General features: G+C 36.5%; 1 protein-coding gene and 1 long non-coding RNA gene across 6 annotated transcripts in view; one reads left to right on the top strand and one right to left on the bottom strand.

Annotated features, from left to right (window-relative positions):
* NUP107 (nucleoporin 107) overlaps positions 1 to 22,876 on the top strand; it is a 27,096-nt gene extending 4,220 nt beyond the window's left edge. For both annotated transcript variants that reach the window (XM_027741498.2, XM_027741499.2), the window contains exons 4-28: positions 1,842 to 1,957; positions 3,679 to 3,814; positions 4,340 to 4,443; positions 6,109 to 6,236; positions 6,559 to 6,607; positions 7,853 to 7,924; positions 8,406 to 8,494; positions 9,342 to 9,420; positions 10,359 to 10,472; positions 11,387 to 11,477; positions 12,626 to 12,702; positions 13,211 to 13,270; positions 13,643 to 13,788; positions 13,895 to 13,943; positions 14,927 to 14,996; positions 15,426 to 15,544; positions 17,201 to 17,239; positions 17,673 to 17,823; positions 18,833 to 18,939; positions 19,863 to 19,965; positions 20,143 to 20,303; positions 20,496 to 20,621; positions 21,317 to 21,430; positions 21,718 to 21,885; positions 22,535 to 22,876. In XM_027741498.2, coding sequence (XP_027597299.2) covers positions 1,842 to 1,957; positions 3,679 to 3,814; positions 4,340 to 4,443; positions 6,109 to 6,236; positions 6,559 to 6,607; positions 7,853 to 7,924; positions 8,406 to 8,494; positions 9,342 to 9,420; positions 10,359 to 10,472; positions 11,387 to 11,477; positions 12,626 to 12,702; positions 13,211 to 13,270; positions 13,643 to 13,788; positions 13,895 to 13,943; positions 14,927 to 14,996; positions 15,426 to 15,544; positions 17,201 to 17,239; positions 17,673 to 17,823; positions 18,833 to 18,939; positions 19,863 to 19,965; positions 20,143 to 20,303; positions 20,496 to 20,621; positions 21,317 to 21,430; positions 21,718 to 21,885; positions 22,535 to 22,642 — 2,576 coding nt within the window. In that variant the 3' untranslated portion in view covers positions 22,643 to 22,876. The remainder of the gene's footprint in view (positions 1 to 1,841; positions 1,958 to 3,678; positions 3,815 to 4,339; positions 4,444 to 6,108; positions 6,237 to 6,558; positions 6,608 to 7,852; positions 7,925 to 8,405; positions 8,495 to 9,341; positions 9,421 to 10,358; positions 10,473 to 11,386; positions 11,478 to 12,625; positions 12,703 to 13,210; positions 13,271 to 13,642; positions 13,789 to 13,894; positions 13,944 to 14,926; positions 14,997 to 15,425; positions 15,545 to 17,200; positions 17,240 to 17,672; positions 17,824 to 18,832; positions 18,940 to 19,862; positions 19,966 to 20,142; positions 20,304 to 20,495; positions 20,622 to 21,316; positions 21,431 to 21,717; positions 21,886 to 22,534) is intronic.
* On the bottom strand, positions 1,139 to 23,792 carry LOC113998600. 4 transcript variants are annotated; one of them, XR_005567258.1, is made up of 5 exons: positions 23,711 to 23,792; positions 22,330 to 22,406; positions 11,349 to 11,442; positions 8,651 to 8,686; positions 1,139 to 1,948 (listed from the first exon to the last, which is right to left on the bottom strand). It is a non-coding gene; the product is annotated as an uncharacterized LOC113998600 (long non-coding RNA). The 4 variants fall into 4 exon arrangements; XR_005567259.1 differs by lacking the exon at positions 1,139 to 1,948 and adding an exon at positions 3,631 to 4,926; XR_005567257.1 differs by lacking the exons at positions 1,139 to 1,948; positions 8,651 to 8,686 and adding an exon at positions 3,631 to 4,926 and having other exon boundaries at positions 11,349 to 11,481.

Below are 23,792 nucleotides of genomic sequence, written 5' to 3'. Positions count from 1 at the left end.
TTCTGGCAGCTTCTGACAGAAGTCACCCTCACTACCAAAACCTAGCTTTGCAAACCTAATACACTCAGCTACAAGGTGATTCTGTGATTTTGCAGTTAAACACATTTCTGAAAATGGACAAAAACACCTAGTAGCAGGCAGCATTTATGTTCATAAGTTATTCGCTTATGCTATTCCTGATTAACAATGAATTTTTGCCCTTTAGTTTTTAGAGTGGGTTTGAGCTTCATTTTCATTGTTTGGCACAAGAAGGTGTCTGGTATCATTTCAGTGTCTCTGCTTTAGTGAGCAGTTTGTTGTTTCCTTCTTTTTGCAACCTTCTTTTGATTTTGCAGTAGCTTCTGATTCTTCAAGATTGTCAGTTTTGTAGTGTGTCTTCAGATATTTTTCCATCGTTCTTTTTCTGACAGGTTAATTTTGTTGCTGACTTTCTGCATATTTATTTATTGGTTGGATCAGTTAATTATTCCCTCTCCACTAGCAGAAGAAGAAATTAGCACACCTTACAGAAAGGCTGTGGAATCACACATGGTGGCTAGGGTCAGGTTGCCCTGAAACCTCCCAGTCTCATCCCAAGTTCTGCATCAGTGGACGCATATTAAGAGCATGTTTGGGGCCAGTTTCCATAACTGGCACTTGTGCAAAGATATGAAGCTCCAGAGAGACTGATTCTTCATGATTTTGCAAGGTTCCTGCAAAGTTCTGTGTAGCCCCTGCTTGTTCTTGTTTACTGTAACATCGATTGGCTTCTATTTTGGCAGCCAGCAGCAAAGATAAATGCTGTTAGCATCAGCCTTCTTCTTGAGCAGAAGCTACTTATGTGTCAGCATTGTTGTTCTTAGTGTTGACTTGATGCTAAACATACTGTGAAAAGGTCTGTAATCTTCTTAGAACCTCCCTCACTAGTTGTGGCTGAAATAAAAAAATGTGCCCCTTCCTTACATTTCCATGTCATCACCAGGGCTTACCTCCCCTTTCCCTGTCACAGTCTCTTCCTATAATCTTTATTTTGTTATCATTCAGGCATTCATATTGGGAATTCCTCTTTTTTGTCATCATTTAACCAGTATGTTTTCCATCAAGCTCCAAGAGGATGGCTGCACCTTCTGCTGTTCTGTTTACCTTAGGCACTGGAGGAAAAAAAAAAAGAAAAGTGCCATAGACATTTGATCTTTTGCATCTAAACTGGATGGAGTCTGATGGAGACCCAGGACATGCCCTTTATTTTGGGGTTGTATATGCTGTTGTGGGCATTTTTCGATGCCTTGGATTTCAGGAGACCAAAAGGAAATATTAGTGATCTCAATGCTGACTGAAGCTGTCTTATTACCAGGAACTGCTGCTGAAAGTTGTACAAGCACTCCTCTCCCCAAATTGGCTACCAAAACGTCATTCCCTCTGCCACTATTGACACAGCTCCTGTCTGTCACTGTCTTGATGCAATCAGTATTTTTAGATGGCTTCCGAAGCTGTTTGTGATTGATAAGGGGACCAAAGTAGCTATTGTCTTGATGGAAATTCTGTGATGTTTGGTTTGTAGAAGGGCCTGTTGTGGTGGATATCCCTGTTGTCATAGGATGTGGTATTTATTATCTTGCAAAGCAGTGTTTACATGAGTTAGATATTCCTGGGAACACTAGGCACTGGATTGATGTGCAGAAGTATCTGGAGCAGATGTAATGCTTGGTAGAGCAGATTTGTGGTTGCCTTTTGCTTTAAGGATTTGGAGACGAATTTCCAAGAAGGAGTGACTGGAGATGCACTGCTCTTTGTGTTCATATGTGTTTACCAATGAACTCTAGTAACTGAAGGTGTGTCACATATAAGCCTCTCTCTTTCAGGTACTGCACTACATCGGAGCTCCATGAAGCCATCAGATATGTCTGCCATCCTGGGAACAGGAGGGAAATCTCCTCTGATTCTATCAACTTCTGGGCTTTTCGGCAATCTGTCAATGGTAAGATGGTTAGAGCATCTTTTTCTCTTTCGTTCCTGTGAAACATAAGCAACTGCAAGTTTACAGCATTTCTGTGTTGTTTGCACCAAGGACAAAGTGTGGGTGGTATAAGCTTCCTAGTACTACTGTTGCTGCTTGCTGCTGGTGTTATTTATTACTGTGTTGTTCTTTGAGAAGATGCAGTGAGGAATAATAGGAGGTTTTAAGGACTTTCCCAATGCACCATGTGTGTTAAACTGGTCCTTATAACATGAGCTTGTGACTACAAAAATCCTGATATTGCTTGTTTACAAATTCTTCAAAGATAATTGTTCTATGTCAGCAAGTTAAAACTTGAGAATTTTTCTTATTTTAGCACTCTCCAGTATTAGGCTTCATTTAGGTGTTAAAGTTTGGACTTCAAAGAACAAGCTCTTCTGATGACTTTTTAGAGGACATTGATTATCTTCTACTTCAATGTTTTTGGAAAAACATTGATTGGAAAAGTTATCAGTAGGGATGTCTGAAGTATTTTATCTGTTTTTTTTAAATTAACTTAAAAGAAGTTTAGATGTCTTTCTGTATATGCATTTTAATTAATTCTCCCTTTTAGTTGTTTCTTTATAAGTTATCACCTTCTAGGGCCTAGTTGATCCTTGGTGAGTGGAATGTGTTTTTAGGTTAACGTTTAGTGCTCTGACTTGAATCCAGTTTAGATTAGGAGGGGAAATTTGGGACTAGACAAAGGCTTTCAGAGGAGGGTGACAGGAAAAAGGACTTTTACTTGTGGAAATTTACTTGCTGGTAGATAAGAACACTCATCAGCCCTTTTTGTATTTCCCACAGAGACCTGATATGATCTTGCTGGAACTGTGTTTGTTATTTTTACTCTGTGGAGGGAGGACTATAGCATTCTGTTCTGGTTGGCTAGAGGGGATTAATGGCAGAGAGAGATCAGGCAAGAGGAATACTGTGGGTAGAAATAAGAGTCCAGAAAAACAATCAGCCAGCAGCACATCTCTAAGTCTTTGTATAGTATTAATTGCTGCTGAGAAGGCAATTGCTGGCATGGAAACACCTCTAGGAAGCTGTCCTGTCAGTGCAGTATATGTACAGTCAGTCTTCTGTTTTGGTCATTTTGCTGCTCTGGTGTCAGATGTGTTATGAAATACCTCACCTGAAATACTCCCCACAAAGTATAGGTATGTCTTTATTTCCTCCTTTAATATTCTGATACTTGCTATTATTTTAAACATATTGCTGCCATTGATCAAATGGTTTTGAGCAATTCACCAAGAAGGTTGAAAGACCTTGATTCAAATTTTAGCTATTTTGCTTAACTTTTCACAGCTGCTTTAGAACCTGATCAATATTGTGTTCTTTTTACTTTGAAAGACTAGCTAAGCATTTAACATAATAGAATATGAAAGTTTAGAGTGATTTATTTGTTTTATGATGAAAAGTGATACCTGATATTCTAAAGTAGGTAGGTTTACTAGATTAACTTTTCCATTTTAGTTATTTTCAGGGGAAAAAAGGGATTTTTCTTTTTCCAGATTAAAATTTATCTTTTCAGAGCTGTTTGTTAAAGGCATAGTTGCACCTTATCTAAATGCAGTTATTTCACATTAGTTTTTTAGGATTCTCTGTTTATATACCGTTCATATAGAAGAAAAAACGTGGAACTAGGCTTGTAATATCTGAGACTGCGATTTATTTTCTTTATGTTCTTGTGGTTTTAGTTGGATGAAAGTAGCTGGACAATGGCACTCTCGCCTCAGCAGACAGGAATGTTTGTAAATCCAGACCTGTCCAATATGACAGAAGATGTCACTATGAGTGCTGTACTGTTGCGTGAGGATGATCCTGGGGAAGCTGGTGAGACAATCTGGAGTTTTCATAATAATCTTATTTGTGGGATATAAATTTATATGTTTGGGGTTTTTTCTCTATTATTTTGCTGCTATTTCTTAGTCAAAAACAGTCTAGTTGAAAAAGTTCAGAAAATTAAGCTGTTCCAGTTTATTGGAGTTTTGCGAATTTGTGTCTTCTGGGGAACCTGATGGAAAAATTGGGATGCTCTGGTGATGTCAGACACAACTGGATTAGTGGACTGGGGAGATACTCAAATGAGTTTGCTTTTAAAACTTTTGCAGATGACATATCCACAGCAAAAGTTTTCTAATTATTTTACTTAGTTCATAGCTTCTGTCTGTCTTGCTGTCTTAGCTGATAAGTTCTTATGACTTTATCGGATCTAAATAGTTGATATCATCAATGTTCTCATTTAAATTTGTGAAAGATGAGATGCCTTGTCATCAGAAGAATTTTTTTGTAGTCTGTTGGGGTTTTTTTATGAAGTTGCATCTGACTAATATGGCTTTCTTATTAAATCTGTCCTAGCTACTATGAGCATGTACTCAGATTTTCTGCATTCCTTCCTGAAGCATACATCAACTACCATTTTTGATCTTGTGGATGAGTATGAAAATATTTGTAACAGTCAGGTAAGTAGTTTACTTGCCCTTCTCAAAGCAGTTTTGCTGAGAAGTCAGAGTGCTTAACATACTTTAAATCTTCCAGCTGGTTGCAGTGTTACGAGTCATGCTAGCATTGAGTATCACTCAATGATGAACATCACTCTTTCTTCATACACTACTTTGGCACAGAAATACCCGTGGTGTAGTTGCTGAATACTAAAAAATGTCATCTGGCTGCCACTCCACTGCAAGTGTCAAGTGGCAACTCACGGTAGCAGATGTACAGATATTTTTCTTAGTGTCAATAAGCTGGATTAAAATGTACTTATTTTTCTCAGGTATAAATAAATAAAATCATTGTATTATGATGCTTTAAGTTTTCTGCTGCGTTACTAACAAGCTGGCCGTAGAGGACTCAGCACTGGCTCTAAGGTGTCTCTGATTTTAGACACAGTTCTTCATTTGACTGGTCGTTTGATTGTCAGTTCAGAATCAGCAGGGATTGACAATCTGAAAGGAAGAAATTATGATGCTTCTGTCAGTAAGTGTTGATCACAAGAGAGGTGTGCAGATTAAGTTTTTTTAGGAGACTTCATACCTATGTCTGTGTTAGGAAAATTTGTTCTTAATGGAGGGTTGCTAGCCATCTTTTGTGCAAATTTATTACTGAGGCTGAGATAGAGAATGCTGAGATCTTTAATGAGGCATGTACCACAATTGTACAGGTGCTCAGGTAGGAAGCAGACAAGAGGAAAATAAATGTGAACTTGATTATTTTGTGAGATAGTGGAACTCCTGTTGGAGAATATGGATAACATCTACAAGGTCAGGGAATAATAGAATGGGTGTTTTAAGCCATGTGGAACTGAGAGGAGTTGACTGTATGTTGCCAAGGATGTACAAGAGTACAGTGAAAGATGCTGCTCTAAGGTGTAGCTTGGACGTTGCTGGTGGGGCTTGGCATGGGAGTGGAGGGACAGCCCTAAGCTATCGTGCTGCTTCTCAGCTGTACCCTCAGATTAGCCCAGTGGTTCCCAGCAGCCATAAGCTCTTCATATTTTCAGGGAGGGGGGTAATAAAAGAGAACAGAAAACTGTGCTCCCCTCTTGCATCTTACTGGTACACGTATTCCTTTTCTCCAAATCTGTTGTTCATCTCCCACTTGAAAACCAGTGACTATATTGATGCCCGATGAATTGGATACCCCTAAAATATAAGAGACTGGGACTCTTCTTGGAAGTAGTAGGAGCTCTGGAACTAGCTACCAATGGAAAAGACTTCATTGTGTAGTTTTCTTCATAGTAAACAAAGGAAAAAATAGTAGAATTTTTTTGTGGTGATACTATAAATTATGTGGTAACCAGCAGATTGGGTTCCCTCATTTAACAGAGCTAGAAAGGAAAAAGTATCTTTCAGGCATGGATAAATGCATAAATACCATTAGGGCTAACTTAATGTTTGATATTGACGTATATGGGAAAAAAGCTGGGGATTTTGGTGGCTGCAACCACTCTCTTGGTTTATATCCTCTAGTCTGTGTTAATGGGGTTTTTTTATTACTAATTAAGAGAATTTACAATGTATTGTCTACCTATTTTGAAGAGATGGTAATGAAACTCGGTTGTTGAAAGCATTTAGAAAAAAAATACACTGATGGGCAATGTTAACTCTGTATAAATTTATCTACCTCAGGTGAATATACTGGGGAAAATAGTTTATCGGGCAACTCCTGGACAGCAAAAGTTTTCCAAAACTGCCAGTGTCTTGTGGCTTCTTAAGCAGGAGATGGTAACTTGGAGACTGTTGTCCTCGCTTTATAGGTAATTCCTTTGAAAAGCGTGTTATGTTTTTGTACAGAGATGACTTTCTTGGATATGTTTTGTATGAGTTTATACATAGGGAGTGAAGCAATTAAGTACCTATTAGCAAGCTGTTTATGGAACTAGGTTCTGATATATGTGTCTATTGATTATCTATTTACAGAAATGAAAGTTTTAAAGAGGACTGTTCTTATTACCTTTGCAACTTCTAGTATTTTTTTAAACATTTTTGTAAATGTTTTTAAAGTATTTTTACTCATGCATTCTGTTAAATTTTCTCAGCTTTATTTTAATCATTAACGTTTTGCACTTTTATTTCTAGAGACAGAATACAGTCTGCACTGGAAGATGAAACTGCATTTGATGTCACAGTGAGTGTGGACTTTTTTTGTGTTTTTTAAGTGTCATAAGAAGCTAAATAAGCAAAATACAAGCTAAATGCTTTCATTGTACTTTTAGAATCTCAAAATTCAAAGGTGAAAAATGAGACTGATTTTTATTAAGACAAATATTAAATTATTTCGTATATTGTGAAGAGTAAATCTAAATATTCAGTTCTAAAGAGAGAATGCTAGTGTAAAAAATATTCTAAACTATTGTTTGTTTTATTTCCCTAAATATTCCACATACACTTGGAAAATCATAAAATACCATGAGTCGGAAGGGACCTGTGAGGATCACTGAATCCAACTCCTGGCTCTGCACAAGACAAACCTAAATTCACTAGAAATAACTATTTATTTGTTTTTAAAAGCTGCATCAGTAGCTGTAATGTTCCCATAGGTCAGAGATAATTTTGCTTTGGCTAAAAGAAGAACATGTGGTCTCAAACTGTCTAGCCTTTGCAATTCTGACTACAATTTATTTCAAGAGAAATTCAGGTTTTTTAGCATTCTTGTTTCAGCTGTAGTCGTCTTGTCTATGTCAATACAGCGCTTCCAGTCTTTGCTGCCAGAATTGCTTAGGAAGACAAAACAATAAGTAAAAAGACTCTGCCTTTGTAAAATTTGTGATCACAGTTGCTTTCTTCTTGAAAATAAAATAGCTTACTCTAGAATTCCCAGTGCTAAGTTGTCACTGTTAAACACTGATGTGCCAAAAAAAACCCAGTCTCCTCTTATCTGTGTAATTTAGAAAAATGCATCTCCTGTTCTCTTTTTATTGGAAGTCTAATGGAAGCTAAATTAGTGCAGGAGATCAGATAGAAGGATCAGGGCTCTGGTTTTATTTTTTTGGTTTTTTCACACTTGTTTATGTTAAATGTGCACATGATCTTGGAAAATCTCATCTTTTTAATGTATAGTAACAAATGGGATTTAGGATGAGATGAGTGCAGCCAGTGGAATCCATGGATCTACTGTGTAGAATCTTTCTGTGGTCATAAATTTGTGAATTATATGCTGAATCTCATTATTACAGTTTTTAGTGTAACTGGATGTAAAAGATCATCCAAATAAAACAAGTGATAGTGTCATCCATTTTTTAAAAAGGGGGAGGGGAGAGCTAGCATACTGAACTTGTAGAAAGTTTATGAATTACTATGTGTTCAGTTTGATATTCCTTTTTTGCAGCAGTTTTCTTTTCCATGAAGTAATAATCAGCTTTTTCTTAAACAGGTTTTAACTGCTAGTGAAAAAACAAACGTAGACAACTTGTTTCAGAAAGATTCACTTGTTCGACAAAGTCAGGTATGATGGAAAGTTTTTAATATGAGAATGAAAATAGATTAAATGTTTATAACACTAATGTTCTATGCACTTTTTGAAGTTGTTTCTAATACTTTTTTTTCATATTCACTCAAGTGTAGTATTCCTTCTATGCATAAAAATAATGCTCTCTAGTTTCTAACGGTCAGGATGTTTTTTCAGTCTGGCTTGGGGACAATGAAAGGCTGAGAGCTGTTCCCAGTTGCAGCGTCTGTTACTGTTGATTGTGATTAATAAACAGTTAAATAGCACTGTAGTAAACTGCACCATCCAATGAGAAATAGAGATTAAGTGCCAACAACCTTCATACTGGATACTTAAAATGCAAGTGAAATAGTCTTCTGGATTTGTATGCCTTTAGATTGCCGAGTAGATAACAAATAGATACAGAAATGAGAGGAAGACAGTAAAAGTATTATTTGTTACATATTTGCTTTAAAAATGCAATTTAATTTTATTCCAGCTGGTGGTAGATTGGCTAGAGAGCATCGCTAAGGATGAAATTGGGGACTTCTCTGATAATATTGAGTTTTATGCAAAAACAGTATATTGGTGAGTTCAGACTTTCTTTAATTATATACATACTCCCATCAAGTGTAAGATTCACATTCACAGAATCACTCTTGGAAAGAAGTGGATTTTTTAAGTTGTTCATTGCATTCACTTCTTTTCTTCAAAGTCAGAGATGTAAAAATTGAGATTTCTTACCTGTCTGCTGAAGTATATCTTCTCAGATGTCAGTTACTGCATTTTGGGAGGCAAGGATGGAAGGAAAAACCATCAAACCAACTTAAATTAATCTTAACATAGATGAGGATTACTTTTATGTCTTTCTCAGGTGGTCACTTCTTTGTCTGGCTTTAATTTTTGCTTGTTTAAGTACTTGTCCCTTTATGACCCTTCACTAGAAGCCATTATTGTCATCTTTATTATCACTGATGGATTTGGCAGAAAAGACCAAAGACTTCCTTTAAAAACCTGCTTTTAATGGCCAGTGAATGTAGGCTTTTGGAATCATGTTTATCCTAAGCTGAATTTCTGTCCTTGACTGAATTTATAGTGAATGCTAATGGGAAATTTTTCTTATGCAGAAATCAATTAATAGTTAAATACATGAATGATTGAAATAATGGATGCTTTTGAAAGGAAGTAGAGATATGTGTATTGATTCCAATGCTTTTGAAAGGAATCAGAGAAATGTGTATTGATTCCAATGTTGTACCTCTTGTGAAATGTTGCATTTTCACAACAGTAGCACAGTCCATAATAAATCAACCAAACCAAGTGTCTGTTCTGTAAACGTATTCCATGTAAGAAAAAATATCTTTCAATATTTGTGTCTTATTAAAAGATGCTTGCTAAAAAACCATTTTTCTGTAAAACATTCCACTGCTTTCAGGGATAACACACTGCATACCCTGAAGCAGCGACAGTCAAGTACATACACTGGAAGTTCTCGAGCTCTGGTAACAGAGTTGGTAAGTATTAGATAAAAATAAGGCTTGATTTCAGAATATGTTAGAGCTATTTTCACAGCTTTCCATCAATTCTTAGATAGTTGTGCTATCTAAAAATCAGTACAGAAATTGTGAGGCAGGGCACCTCAAAAGTTCTTTTTGGGATCCCTGTGGTTTTCTGTTTTCTTTCAGGAGTCACTTCCATATCCCCACCCCCCATCACAAGTACTTGTGGCCTATTTGGTGAAGTAAAGGGCTTTATTATGACTTTTTATGTCTGAAAGATACTCATGTTCCTAACCAGAAAAGCTTAGAAAAATGTTTGGGAGCCATTGGAGCCATTACAAATAAGGGAATTCTGTCTTTATGTAGTGACTAGTACAATGAAACCAAGTCCTGAAGCAATTCTTTGAGAGCTACTATAGTAAGACCTAATAGGAGAGAAGGCAAGAAAAGAAAGTACTGTCCAGCAGAACGAGGTAATGAACTGCCCCAGTGACAGCAAAGCAGTCGTAGAAGATTGATTCAGTTGGGGAGTGATCTGAGGTATTGAGTGGCTTAAGAAAATCTGTTTGGATTAAATAGAATCGAGTGCCGCTGTTGTAAAAAGCCTTCTCAGATAGAAGGTGGAGGAGGAGAAACAGTGGTAGATGGATAGACGGAAGGGGAAAGGATGTTTGAAGGTGAGAAGAGACCCGGAAGATGAGAAGTTTAGGGCAAATAACAAGGCAGTGGAATAAATAAATTGCATTGGCTTCTTTGAGTAGGAACAGTGACAGAAGAGAAATAAAAGAAATGAGAGAGGAAAAACTGAAAAATATCATGCTCAATATTACATGCATTGTACAGATTGTTGTGCTAACATGAAAAAATGACTCCAAATTATAAAACAGGGCAGGAATATAATGGAAGAGACATATAGGCATTGTGTGGATGAGTGGTGACTTCTTTTCTCCCAGGATCCAGATGCTCCTATACGACAGAAACTGCCACTTGATGATTTGGACCAAGAAGATGATGCAAGGTTATTGAAGTATCTCTTCACTCTCATCAGAGCAGGAATGACAGATGAGGTAGCATAACTTTTAATTAAGTAAGATTTAAAATATCTTACTGTTAAAGCCAATGAAAAGCTGTATACTAAAATGTCTGTTTAAGTTTGGCTTGTGATGATTTTCAATTTGTTGTCAATATTGAGTGCTAAATTAGCATTTTAATGAAATCTTGCTTTTAGTTAAGTAATTTTGGGCATAGAGTAGATGTTACGGAAAAAACGTACTTTGGGGTTTTTTGGTTGTTTGACAATATTTTTTCACTCTTGTAGCTTGATACTAAATACTGCCAGAAAACACACAGAATGTTTCAAAGAACTTCCTAACTGTGTTTATAATCATCAGCAGATTATCATGCATGTATATATAATGGCAGTTGAGTAAAGGGAGAGAAAGAGGACTTGAGAGTCTTGTTGCAAAGACCTTAGTCTTAGGAATATGGTTATTTGCTCATATTCTGTTCCAATACGGCGCACATCTATTCATTGTCTCATATTATGGGAATGTGAGCATATTGCTGCAGGGCATTACGAACATGAATATAAATTCACAGCTTCACTTGGGGCTCTAAGTCAAATGGAAAAGTAGATGACTGCATGAAGAGATGGATTATACATATAAGCAACAGGATAACACTTTAAAACTTATCAGAAGGATGTGTAGTAGCTGTTTAAGCTAACAAAGATGAAGCTGTAGCACATTTCTCACATTGCTATAAATACTGACTGAAAAACTAAAAAGTTTGGCGACAAAAAAAAAAGAATGACATTTACTTTGAAATCTTTCTGTTGTTTTGAGTTTAAGATCCTCTGTGGTTATTTCTCACATAGTAGAATCTACACAAATTAACTATTTTAATAATGTTCACATTTTTAAAGAAGCTAGAGATTTTCCTACCTTAAAGTGTGTTGCTGAGAAAATCCATTATTTTTCAGGCACAGCGCTTATGCAAACGATGTGGTCAGGCCTGGAGAGCTGCAACTTTGGAAGGCTGGAAATTGTATCATGATCCAAACATAAATGGAGGTATCTGCTCCAAAGTGCATTTGAGACAGATATAAAAATAGAGCAGAGGGCTTTCTCTTAATATCTGTCTGTGGCAAAGAGAAATAGCTGTTTCTTAAGAGCCTTTTTTGTATCTAAAATATTTTCCCATGTCTGTTAACATGTAAAAACTAATATGAAATCACTTTAGTTGAAAGTATGAGTTCACTGAATTCATCTAAATATGTTAAAGTCACTTTCTTTTTTAAAATCAGGCATAATCACTAGGAAGTAGATGTCTCAGAGTTCCAGACAGATCTTCTCCACCTCCATATGATACTTCAGTCTGTATTTTCTTAACATCTGACTTGCGCTATCTAGTACACATTTTTTGCTTACAAACTCAAATTGGACTCTGTATCTTCAGAAAGGTGTAGTAGGGCTAGAGTTCAGCAAATGCAAGTGCAGGAAATAGAGAGGCTTTTAAAATACTTGAAAATTATTAAACTACCTTTTCCCTTGGTACTAAGGTTCCTTGCACACGGTCCCATTTATAACACAGTGCCTTGCTTCTCTCTATGCTCAGGACATTGCAGGATTTAGCAAGGAATTTAAGAACAAGTCTAAGTGTTGGTTATAGGTGGGAGTGGAAGGCATAATGCTTTCCTACTTTTCAAATCCCGATAGCCTGTCACTGTTATCTGCATGCTACACCAGTGTCCTGGGCTTGTTTTGAATCTGCCTACCTAACTTGCTGTTATATGGGTTTGAATGCCCTCATGCAAGTGCATACAAAATAGCAGCACTGAAACAGTGACATTTTTTAAAAGTTTTGATTCCTTAAGATATAAAAATTCCTTTTTTTTCCTTAACTTTGTTGTTTTTCCAAATGTTGACATTGTAGATACACTATAGCCAAAACAATAATTTTCTTCAAAGCTAGATAGCAACCAAGCTTTAAAAATACTGTAACTTATAGATACAAATTTACCAAACTTCCCAGAACAGCCACCTTGTGGTCCAGTCAAAAGCATCAAAATGCTTTGGGAAAAGTTTCAAAGCGATTGAAATTGGGTTAATAACAGAAAATAGGCTTTACCTGTTACTGGGTTCTCTTTTTTTAATAGCATTTTTTTCTTTTGTTCCTCACACCCTCTCCCTTTTTTTTTTTTAATTATCTTTGCATGTAGGAAAAGAGCTGGAGCCTGTTCAAGGCAATCCATACAGGTGCATTTGGAAAATTTGTTGTTGGCGTATGGCTGAAGAGGTAAGATAATGCTGGTTTGCTTGATATTAACACATACATTTGAACTTTCCTGAACTCTGAAACATGATTTTAAGTAAACCTACCCCCTCTGTGTTTGCTGCTTATAGGATTTACAATTAATGCTTCTAAGAGGACTTCTGAAATAACATATTTATGTTCTGTAGTGAGAAATCTACATAATCAGCAGCAGTTTTTCAGGAAATGAGTTCCTTTTTTTTTTTTGTTGAAAGTAAAACCACTGACACTTTGACTTTCATCTTGACTTAATTAAATGGGAAAGGAAAAACATTGCTTTCTTTCCAGGTCAATATAAATTTTTCAGGTAAGTTACAAGGGGATGCTAGTGAAGGGAAAGTCACTTGCTATTCTTGTTTTGGCTCCTTGTGTCCCCTGTGGTTTTCTGTCTGTTAAATGGAACATTTTCCAATGGATTAATCTAATGTAAAGTGACTAGAAAACTTAAATGCTTTGTAATTAAAAGTTTGGGTATTTTTACTGTTTATTTTAGGAGCAGTTTAATAGGTATGAAAGAGCAATCTATGCAGCCCTGAGTGGAAACCTCAAACAGGTAGGTCAAGCCTCCTAGATTGTTTGGTAGTTGTGCATTTTCTTTTTCATATATGACAGTGATATCATCAGATTTCATCAGAAATATTGCAATTACTGGTTATTGTACTTTTAAAGATGTAGTAAACAGGACAATGGCGAACAGTGCTGCTCCTTGCAGGACTGCGTCTTAACTAAATATGTGATAGTCTTTTCTTAGTATTATTCCTGCTGACTTTTCAGTCATCCTGCTTTGATGAAGGAAAGGCTGCTGTTCGTGATGGTTACTAGTCTGCTTTGGTGCCCAAAAATCTGATCATAAATTACAGTTGCTATGTTTGGGAGATAGTTCTCCCTCTCTTGATAATTTTTGCTCTGTTTTTTTAATCTGTAGCTTCTTCCAGTTTGTGATACCTGGGAAGATACTGTTTGGGCATATTTCAGGGTCATGGTGGACACCCTAGTTGAACAGGAAATACGAACCTCCGTGGTAACTGCAGAGGAGATGGAAGAACTCCCTAGAGACTATTTAGAAACAAAGTAAGTTTCAAGTAAAATTATGCTCCTACACTCAACAAAGCATCCTGTATGATCTGTTTGGAATATTCAAGGTAATGTTTTTTGTCTTTTCTCTCCTACTTTGAAGCTGGACTTCTGAAAAGGTTTTTGAAGAACTTCAGGCAACAGACAAAAAGGTATGTAATAATTGCAGTGTTTCTCCTCCCTGTTTACCAATCACGAGGTTCTGTTTTTACTGCACTATTTGATGAAATGCTCAAATATGCACAATGAGGCATTTTATATTTTCTACCTCTATAATGTGTTATTTCTCAATTCAAGTATATTGCCACCTTTTAATGATGAAAATTATACAGATTTTGTCTTGCCCTGTATCTGCCAAACCAGCTGCATGTGCTAAAGAAACAGCTGACTGTCAAGTGTTTTTGGACATACAAAGCAGACAAGAGTAAATCAACTATTTAACTCTGACAGAATGTTCAAAGATTGATTACATTGCGTTTTCTTTATAGGAGGTTTGTGTGCATATTTCAGAACAGACCTCTCAAAATTCAAAAGCATGTTTGCTTTTGCAATGATTAAATTGAAACTACACTTACTTTTATTTGATGGCATGGACACATATTGCTAAGACAAAGACATGCAGTCAGCTACAGATACACCCAGCTGCATTTGCCATTGCAACACAGTGCAGTCCTCACCATATAGCAAATTTACAGGTGTGTTTGGATTGCATTTCTTGCATTAATTCCTCTATAGCGGGGGGAAAAAATATCTTCTTCCTCAAGTAGCTTTCACAGGCCTTTCCTTAGGGATTTATTCACATTGTTGCTTCTTATGTGACTTTGTAGAATCTATTATCTGTAATGTTATTGTTTATTCTCCTCTTCAGAGCAAAAAGCCCTTAGTCTTGGATCTCTTCCATGAAAGTATTAACTGTACAGATCTATATTCAGGTTCTTTCAGTTTGTCGATATTCTTGTAATTTGACATGGAGATAGCAAGTGCCTTTTCTCTTGGTCTTTATGAAGAATACCCTTTGAAATAGGATAGCTTTTTTCCCCCCAAGGAACTTTTGCTTTATTTATAAGTTTGTTTTCTTCATACATTAGGCTATAAGATTTTATTCAAAGTTTGAAATTTCTTTTTCTATCTCCAGAGGGTTATAGAGGAGAATCAAGAACACTATCATGTGATTCAGAAATTCATTATACTGGGAGATGTGGACGGTGAGCTTTCTCTAAGTGATTTTTAATTGTCAACTGACTACATTATTTTTGAGTGACCTTTCCAGAAACTTTAATGTGAATGGATTAGAAGCATGCAGTAGGCAAACTCTGCCTTAAAGCTGAGCTCTAAAACAGTGGGGACTTTGTGTAGTTTGACTTTCTGCAGTTTGACATATAAGGTAGTTTTCAAAGAAGTCGTGAAATCATGTAAATGTGTTAGGATATATGCAAGACTTTTCCTGAGAAATGATAAAATATATACAGCAGATATTTAAGCCAAGTCTTTCCAAAATTATTGCTGTTCTGTTTTGTTGGACTTTTGAGGCTAAATTGTGTTTATTGAATAAATGCGTAATTTTGAAATATTTTTAAGGGTTGTTTTTTTTCCCCATGATATGGCTAATACAGACATTTCCTTGGTGTCTATAGGTTTGATGGAAGAATTCAGCAGGTGGCTTTCCAAAGACAGAAGTGTGCTCCCAGGACACCTCCTTCGTTTCATGACGCATCTTATTCTGTTTTTCCGCACTCTGGGTATGCAGACTAAGGTAAGTTCTCTTGTATTTGATTTTTGTCATAGCAATAGCTAGTCTTTGAAGTAGAAGTGCTTGTGTGCAAATGACAAAACAACATAGAGGGATGGTAAATTACTTCCAGGCTGATGAGGAGCTGTATGCCTTAAATAGTGTATTTGTTGATCTTGGCTCCCAAATACAACAGCCAAAATGAGAAAAGAGCATCCTCCTCTCCTCCAGTTCAGCTTAAAAATTGTTTTTTGAGGATGGTGGATTTTACTCATAAGCCCTTTATTGAGAAGGTCCTGACTCAGACTTCAATGTTAGGCTTATTCATAGCAGCCAAGATGTTTTGAATATAACCTGTTCTTATAGACAGTTGTTGGAACTGTATGTATTGCTGCTGTAAGCTGATATATGTTTTTGTTTGAGGTAGTTAGTACTAGCTGAAACTTTCATATTATCTCAAAATATGAACTAAGTATAGCTTACTAGCTATCTAGCCTATTTATGCTAAATATGCAGATGGCTCACATATCTGTAATTACTCTTTTCTGAGGAAATCACAAGTAATTACAAGCTCTCCTTTTCTACTATTTTAAAATTTAGAAGCCCTTATGTAACAAATAAGTTTCTGAATGTAACGTCTTTTGACAAATAGCAAATGTGTCTTTTCATTAGACGATTTAAACACAGCTCTGAGTTATTATGTTTATTCATGCCTCCAATCATTGTTTTATTCCCATGTTGAAATTTATTTTGAAATCAGTTAACATTTAGCTAAATAAGAGGAATGTATACATGTATACATACATGTATGTATGTATGTATACGTACTAATTTTTTAGCCAGACTTAAAATTTGATAGAGTAGGTCTTTAGGCTAAAGTGTAGTACAACTAGCCATTAGCATATGTTTAACAGAGGGGACAAAAAAGGGGCAATTTCCTACATTACTTCCCTTGTGAGATTGTGAATAACTGTTGATTCTGCCTCCAGAATTTTGAGTAGGTGAATTTACTGGACAACTCGATCAACCCTCAGTAGACTTCAGGGAGAAGAGGCAGATGTGCAGACTTTTACAATGTTCATTATTTGTTGTTTGTATACAATTCATATCAGTATATGCTTAAATGAAGGTCTTTAATTTACATATATAAAAATAAAATGATAATTCTTGACAGCAACAAACACTTGAGTCTTGGCTAAAGCTGTTCCAGGTGCTCAGACTATACTTTGGTTGTTTAGTATAGGCTATTACAGATGAGCAAGGTGATATTTATACCCTATTACATTATAATTTTCTATAATAAAACAGTACCTGTAGTAAACTGCAATAGTAATCTGTATGCCTGACATTTTGTTTATTAATTTAAAAAATATAGTAAAATGGAAAGAAATAAAAAATATTTAAAAAGTAACATCCCAATTAGACTAAAGACTGTATTATCCAGTTGCTGAAAAAGAAAATCCTTGAAACACTAAATCTTTGAATTAGAAGATCTATTTCTTTTTAATTACACTCCAAGAGAAACAGTTCTTCCAGTTGAACCTGTTTGTGTAGATGACTGAAGCAGGAATAAGGAAATAACCTTGTGTCTGTTTTAATAGTGTTAGCCTGTAAAGTATCTTTTACTTTATTTTCCACATTATCTGATTTAAAATTGAATTTATATTTGTTTGCAATAAGGAGGAAGTTTCTGTTGAAGTCCTAAAGACCTACATTGAGGTAAGCTTTCAGAAATACAGTTTGCTTTCTCTAATGTAATTTAGACATAAAGGAGGAAGAAAAGGAAACTTAAGGTTACAGGATGAAAGGAGATATGATGCAGCTAATGCTCTCTTCTGGAGAGATGCATGGAAGCTTGCCTAATACACAGAGTTTCTGTCAGCAGTTCTTAAATAAGAGACCGTTTTATTGATCCTTGTTTAGAAGCTGAGTGGAATTTTCCTATATCAGGATAAAATAATCAGAAGTTTGTTATACACTTACGTTTTTACCTAATACATGTTTTTACTTGAGTGTAAACACACGCATTTACACAGAGGAATATAGTATGTTTATATATTATATATACATTTATATAATAATGGATATCTTCTATATATTTGCTTCATATATATTTGCTTCTTGTTCTGTATATTTGCTTTTTATTCTGCAGCGGATGGTATCTGAGAAGCACACAGACTTAATAGCATTTTATGTGAGCCACCTGCCCCCAGAGCTCGCCGTTGCTCAGTATGCTTTATTCCTTGAAGATGTTACTGAAAGCGATCAACGCCACCACTGCCTTGAGTTGGCAAAAGATGCAGGTGAAAGATCCTGAAATTCCTATTATCATTTTATATCCTAGGTTCTTTTGTGGTTTTGCTCCAAGACCTAGCTACGAATATGATACTTTTTCCTTTCTGTGTCTCTGTTTTTCAATTAAATAAAATTAATTTACTGATCACTTCTTCAAGTAGGTATATAATGTGTTTTAACTAAGTTGGAATTGAAGTTATTTTCTGAATTAAACTAAATATCACTGGCTGCTGGATTATGTCCAAACACAGCAAGAACTAAATGCCAGCTGCCTATTTCAAATACAGGTCCTGAAGGTTGATGTGATCATATTATTTCAGAGAACTATTTTTAAAAATATATACCTGTTTGTGGATTTAGGAAGGTTATGAGTATCTTAATTCTTCTGTTCTATTTATAGTGCATTTTCTTAGCCGTGGTGGGTTGCTTGCATTAATGGTGATCTTCCTACCAGGCCTATACATCAAACCAAAAGGGACTACAACAAAGCAGCATACTGTCCATTGCTTGACAGTTCCTCTGTGCCACTCAAAATTCACAAAGAAATAGATTTACTGGAGATTTCAGTGTCGTAACATCTCTTCAATCATTTTTCAGTCATTTTCCTTTAAACTGGGCTAAGGCTTACAAAAATAAAACATCCTGCTTAAGCATCTGTAAAAGAGCTATTCTGAGCTTTTTCTGGTACATTCCTGTCAAATCACGGTCTTGCTTCAGAACTGTAGGAATCAGTGGTTTTAGCAAATATATCTATATGCTGTTCCTCAGCACAGACTGAAAAACTTGTTAGTTGTCTTGTTATTTTTCTCATATTTTATATTCTCTCATATCAAATATCATTCTTGTAAAATATCTGCAATAAATACACAGCTTAAAGGCTTAAAATTTTTTTTGACAATATGTGTGTGAACAGACTGATAGGAATTACCAGTAGTGAGGAATAAGTTGGAGTCTGAAATTCATTTTTTGTCAAGTTTGAGTTCATGGTAGTTCTTATACAGTTCTTTCTTAACCCAGGTCTGGATGTTGCAACCATAACAAAAACTGTTGTTGAAAACATCCGCAAGAAGGATGCTGGAGAATTCAGTCACCATGACCAAATGCTAGATACAGGCACAACAGAGGTGAGTACACTTCGCAGAGCAGATATTCCAGTTTGCAATCAACTATGGAGTCTTCGACGATGTATGATCCATCTGTCTTTTAACAATGGTGAAAATTGCCTTGAAAAAGCCTGTTGGGGAAATGTACTTTCCATGTGACCGACTGAGGATATTGCACAAATCCGTAACTTCTCTTTCTGCTTCTCCTTGATCCTTGTGTTGGTCAGCAGCCACGTCTGTATGCAGACATCAAGTGAAGATAAAGCCCATGAAATGACTGCAGCAAACTACCTCATAGTTGAGAGTAGGATGTTCTTGTAGCTTCTATGAATTACGAGGATTAATACTGTGGATCTCAGATGTCCCTTTTAACATGCTCAAGTGATATTTCTAGATACAGCAGATGCTGCCTTTACTGACAGTTTCCTTTCACCACTATTGAGCGTTGGCTGGATCCAACTCAGTACTTTAGGGACAGTGAGGTACTGTTAATAGCCTGTATTCAAAGTGCTGCTTAGAAAGCAACTGATTGTTTGCAAATTTTTGGCTATTTTTTTGCTGTTCAGTACAAAGTTTAAGCTGTCTAAGACAGAAAGGTAGTTTATCTAACATAGGAGGTGCAAGCTAATGGCACCTCTGAAGATTATAGCAAGGGCTCCATAAACCATATTTGTACAGTGTATTCATATTAAAGTTTGATGAAAATGCATTGTAATCCATAAAAAATTTTGAGAGATGATGCTCAGTATCTTGGGAACACTTAGAAATTAATTTTTTTATTATTCCATATTGCAGATATTGTTTTCTAAGCTTTTGAATAGAGTGATCCTTCTTACCATGTCGTAATGCTTTCCAAACTTGTGTATTTCATTGACCAGATTTAATGTGTGTAACATCAGCTGTATTTTTGAGATGGTAGTGAATCTCTATGTTGGTTTTTACAGGCAGATCAGCTGAAAATAGATGTGATTGACTGGCTCGTATTTGATCCTGCACAGAGGGCAGAAGCACTTAAGCAAAGCAATGCAATCATGAGGAAGTTCTTGGGTACTAAGCTTCACAAATATTGTAGACTTTTTAAATGTTGGTTTTGTTCTCTTTGGCTCTTGGCACTACATTTGACATAATTTTGAATCTAGTCTATTAAAAGCATGGCTTTGCCATCTTATGAAAATAAGGCATGGAAATTGCAAAGCTGTTGATACCCAGTTCACATTCTCATAGCATCCAAGAAACATGAAGCTGCAAAAGATGTGTTTGTGAAGATTCCCCAAGATTCTATAGCAGAAATATATAACCAATGGGAAGAACAGGGAATGGATACTCCACTTCCAGCTGAAGATGACAATGCTATACGGGAACATTTATGTATTCGTGCGTATTTGGTGAGTTTCAAATATACAGTATTCCAAGTTATTACTTAGAAATAATGGTGGGTTTACCTTGGTGGTTAAAGACTAGCTTTGTCCATTTAACTTAACTTCTGATTTTTGGATGTATTATAGCTGTGCATGTAATGACATTCTGGTTATTATATGAGACAAAAATGTCCAAACACTGTTTCCAATGCAATCCAGGAAGCCCATGAAACCTTTAACGAATGGTTTAAACACATGAACTCAGCTCCACAGAAGCCATCTTTGTTACCACAAGCAAGTTTCACTGAAAAAGTGGCCCATGAACATAAAGAAAAGAAGTATGAGGTAAGTAGAAGTCCAAGTTATTTACTGCAAACTTTTATGGTTTTGCTTAGGAGGCAGTCTTAGTTCAGTGAAACAGAGTAGAAGACTGCTATGTCATATTGCTTAAGAACTCTATTATAAATGATTCTATTTTTAGGTTGAAGGGAGTAGTATAAGACAATAGAATAATAATGGCACTGCACAATAAATTCTGCTTTTTTAATATGACTTAGCTTTACATAAGATATTGTAATGTAGTAAATATTCATTATAATCTGTTGATTGTCAGTGTTATTAATAAATCTGAGCACTTGATTTTGCTATTAACTCTTTATTCTTGTATTTATCACCTTTTGTTTTCTAAAAGATGCAGCAGTTTTGTTTTGCCGAAAGTTCTTTTGCGTGCCTGACCAGTATGAATATACTGTGCTCGGTTAATACAAATGTTTGTTTTATAAGCATGGCAGAATAAGTTGTTTAAAATTATGTGCCTCGAGAGGCTTTACTTCTGAACAACTTGTCTGACTCTCTGGACAGGGAATTAAGCAAGGATGGAAATAGCAGCAGGTTTTAAGTTTTAAGTTTTAGCCACTGGCTGAAGATTCTAATTTGAATTGGAGCTGCACTGACTGTTGCATGCCGGTGAAGAGTCTGTTTTAAAATAGCCTTGGAAATCATCCTGTTCTGCAGTAGTTTATTTTTTGTTTCTTTGCCAGATGGATTATGGCATTTGGAAAGGCCTCTTGGATGCTCTTACAGCCGATGTTAAGGAGAAAATGTATAATGTGTTGCTGTTTGTTGATGGAGGATGGATGGTTGATGTTAGAGAGGTAAAATAAATTTTTATATCACAACACAGACCACAAAGCACAGATTGTACCCAGTTGTACCCTTGTCACCTTTAGTTTGATGTGTTCCTGTTTAATTTGCTCTGGCCTTGCTGTGACCAGTTACAGCTTGCTTCCCCTTCAGTTACCATCCAAATCATATCTGACAGTCCAGTCTAGGCTGGTTAGTCCAGTTTTCTGCCTCTGATGCTACTGATTATGTGGTTATGTTGAGTTGCCTTTTAAAAGTATATTTTCATAATACTAATATGCTGTATTACTCTGGTAAGGATGCCGAGGACGACCCCGAACGAACACAGCAGATGATTTTGCTGCGTAAGCTATGCCTGCCAATGATGTGCTTCTTACTGCACACAGTGCTGCACAGCACAGGGCAGTACCAGGAGTGCCTGCGCCTGGCAGACATGGTCGCTTCTGAGCGGCACAAGCTTTACACGGTGAGTTAGTGAGGGCTGCAGGCAGCTCAGCTTTCATTTAACGGCTCCGTGGGTTGGCTGTGTAAGAAGCTTCTATATAGAGAGGAAGATGCCATATGTTCCTTAACATCATAAGTTTCTTTATTGCTTCCTATCAACAGCAAGTGGTAAAGGGTTTCCTTGTATTCTGACTTAAGGAACACTGAGGATGATGGCCAGTGTTTTGACAAGCAGTTCTTCTGAATACTGCAGTTACTAATTTTTGGATGGGAGTTTAAAGGTTGGACTCCGTGATCTTAAAGGTCTTTACCAACCTAAACAAATCTATGATTCTGAGTTGAGCTGCGGAATTGTAATTGATTTCAGGAATGTATACGCAGGTTTGCACTTGTTTACCCCTAACCTTCTTTCCCTCCTAAAGCCTGGAAAAAACCTCAAAATGAGACAGAGCTATCTTGAGCCTACCTTCAGGTTTTGGATGCTGCTACTAGCTTCCTGTGCCTTACTAAAGGTCATTCAGAAGTGCCTGATGCTCACACTATCTTGAATAGAAAGAAATAAAAGGGAAAAAAATAGTAACTTAATTAACCACCATTGCTTTAATATCAGTTATATTCATGGTAAATAAATATAACTGTATTATGTTTGGGGTTTTATTATTTATTCTTAGGTATTTTCAAAAGAAGAACTCAGAAAGCTTCTGCAGAAGCTGAGGGAATCTTCTCTGATACTTCTGGACCAGGATCTTGATCCTTTGGGATATGAAATTCAGTCATAGGTTTTCGTGTAGATACCTACAAAACCTCCTGTCATGGACATTCTGGTTACATTAAAAAAACAAACCAACAAAACCATTACTTGGACAAATTGTTCTGATTTTTTGGGGGGGAACCTCCAACTCTCAGATTTCAATGTAAACTTAAAAAATTCTGACCAACTTCAGAGATGTTATTTGTTAAACAACCTTTTTCATAATTTTTTTTCCTAATAAAAGTGCTTCAAAAAGAGAAAATGTTTGTTTGTTCTAATCTAAAATGTCATTATATAAATATGGTGATTGCATGAACTTCTTTGCTATGTGCCAAAAAGAGCCGCCCATAGACCGGAAACATTACTTGGCAGGAAAAGAATGTGCATGGGTACAGTGAGGAGAAAAGTGAGACTGCAGGAACGTGTACATGGAAAGTAGGGGAGAAGAAAGCAAACACTTGGGGCTGGAGGAAGGGAACACCAAAAAGCAAAAGTGAGGGGCTACATCCCGCCCTTCAGAAGAGAAGGCAGCCTTGCTTCAGAGCTTGTGCTGTTCTAGCGTACATCGTGGAATTGCTAAAATGCTGCTGAACCAAAGCAAGGATGATCATATGTTGAAACTCCCGAGATTTTGCAGTTTATTTAGAAAGCTTGTTCTGACCCTGTTTACCTGTGTAAACAAACATTTAGCTGCCTTTCCCTTAACGCGAGAGTGCAGAGGACACGACTGTAGTGGAGTTAGGCAAGGGCTCTGGCTCCTTCACCCAGTCGGTGTCTTCTGACACCTGACAAAGATCTTCGTTTGTGCTGTACCTTCTTTAGGAGGTACAATATGCCTGTTGCAAAGAAATTCACACTTAAATGGATGACTATCACATCAACATGACAGAGGATGCTCATTTGGGAGACTTTTACAGTCGTGGCCAGTAATGAGCTGGTTGAGATATTAGTAAATGTTAAAGCAGAAAGGGCTAAGACAGTCCTTGGACATATCTATTTTTTCAACCATAATCATCCAGAAAGGTTGTATTGTGTGTATATCCTGCATTTTCGTGTGTGTATTCCGGAAATACCCAGTCCGGTTGTGGAGAGGTACCTTGGAGGGACGGAGCGTTTCTGCCCATCGCTGGGCTGCTGGGCAGAGCTGGGGGTTGTACCGGGGCAGGGAGTGGACGTAC

The sequence above is a fragment of the Pipra filicauda genome, unplaced genomic scaffold, assembly GCF_003945595.2.
Source record: "Pipra filicauda isolate LSUMZ 115617 unplaced genomic scaffold, ASM394559v2 scaffold93_size3172892_pilon, whole genome shotgun sequence".
NCBI classification, from domain to species: domain Eukaryota; kingdom Metazoa; phylum Chordata; class Aves; order Passeriformes; family Pipridae; genus Pipra; species Pipra filicauda.
The sequence above is the reverse complement of the archived record's forward strand: the minus strand, read 5'-3'. Positions and strand labels throughout refer to the sequence as shown.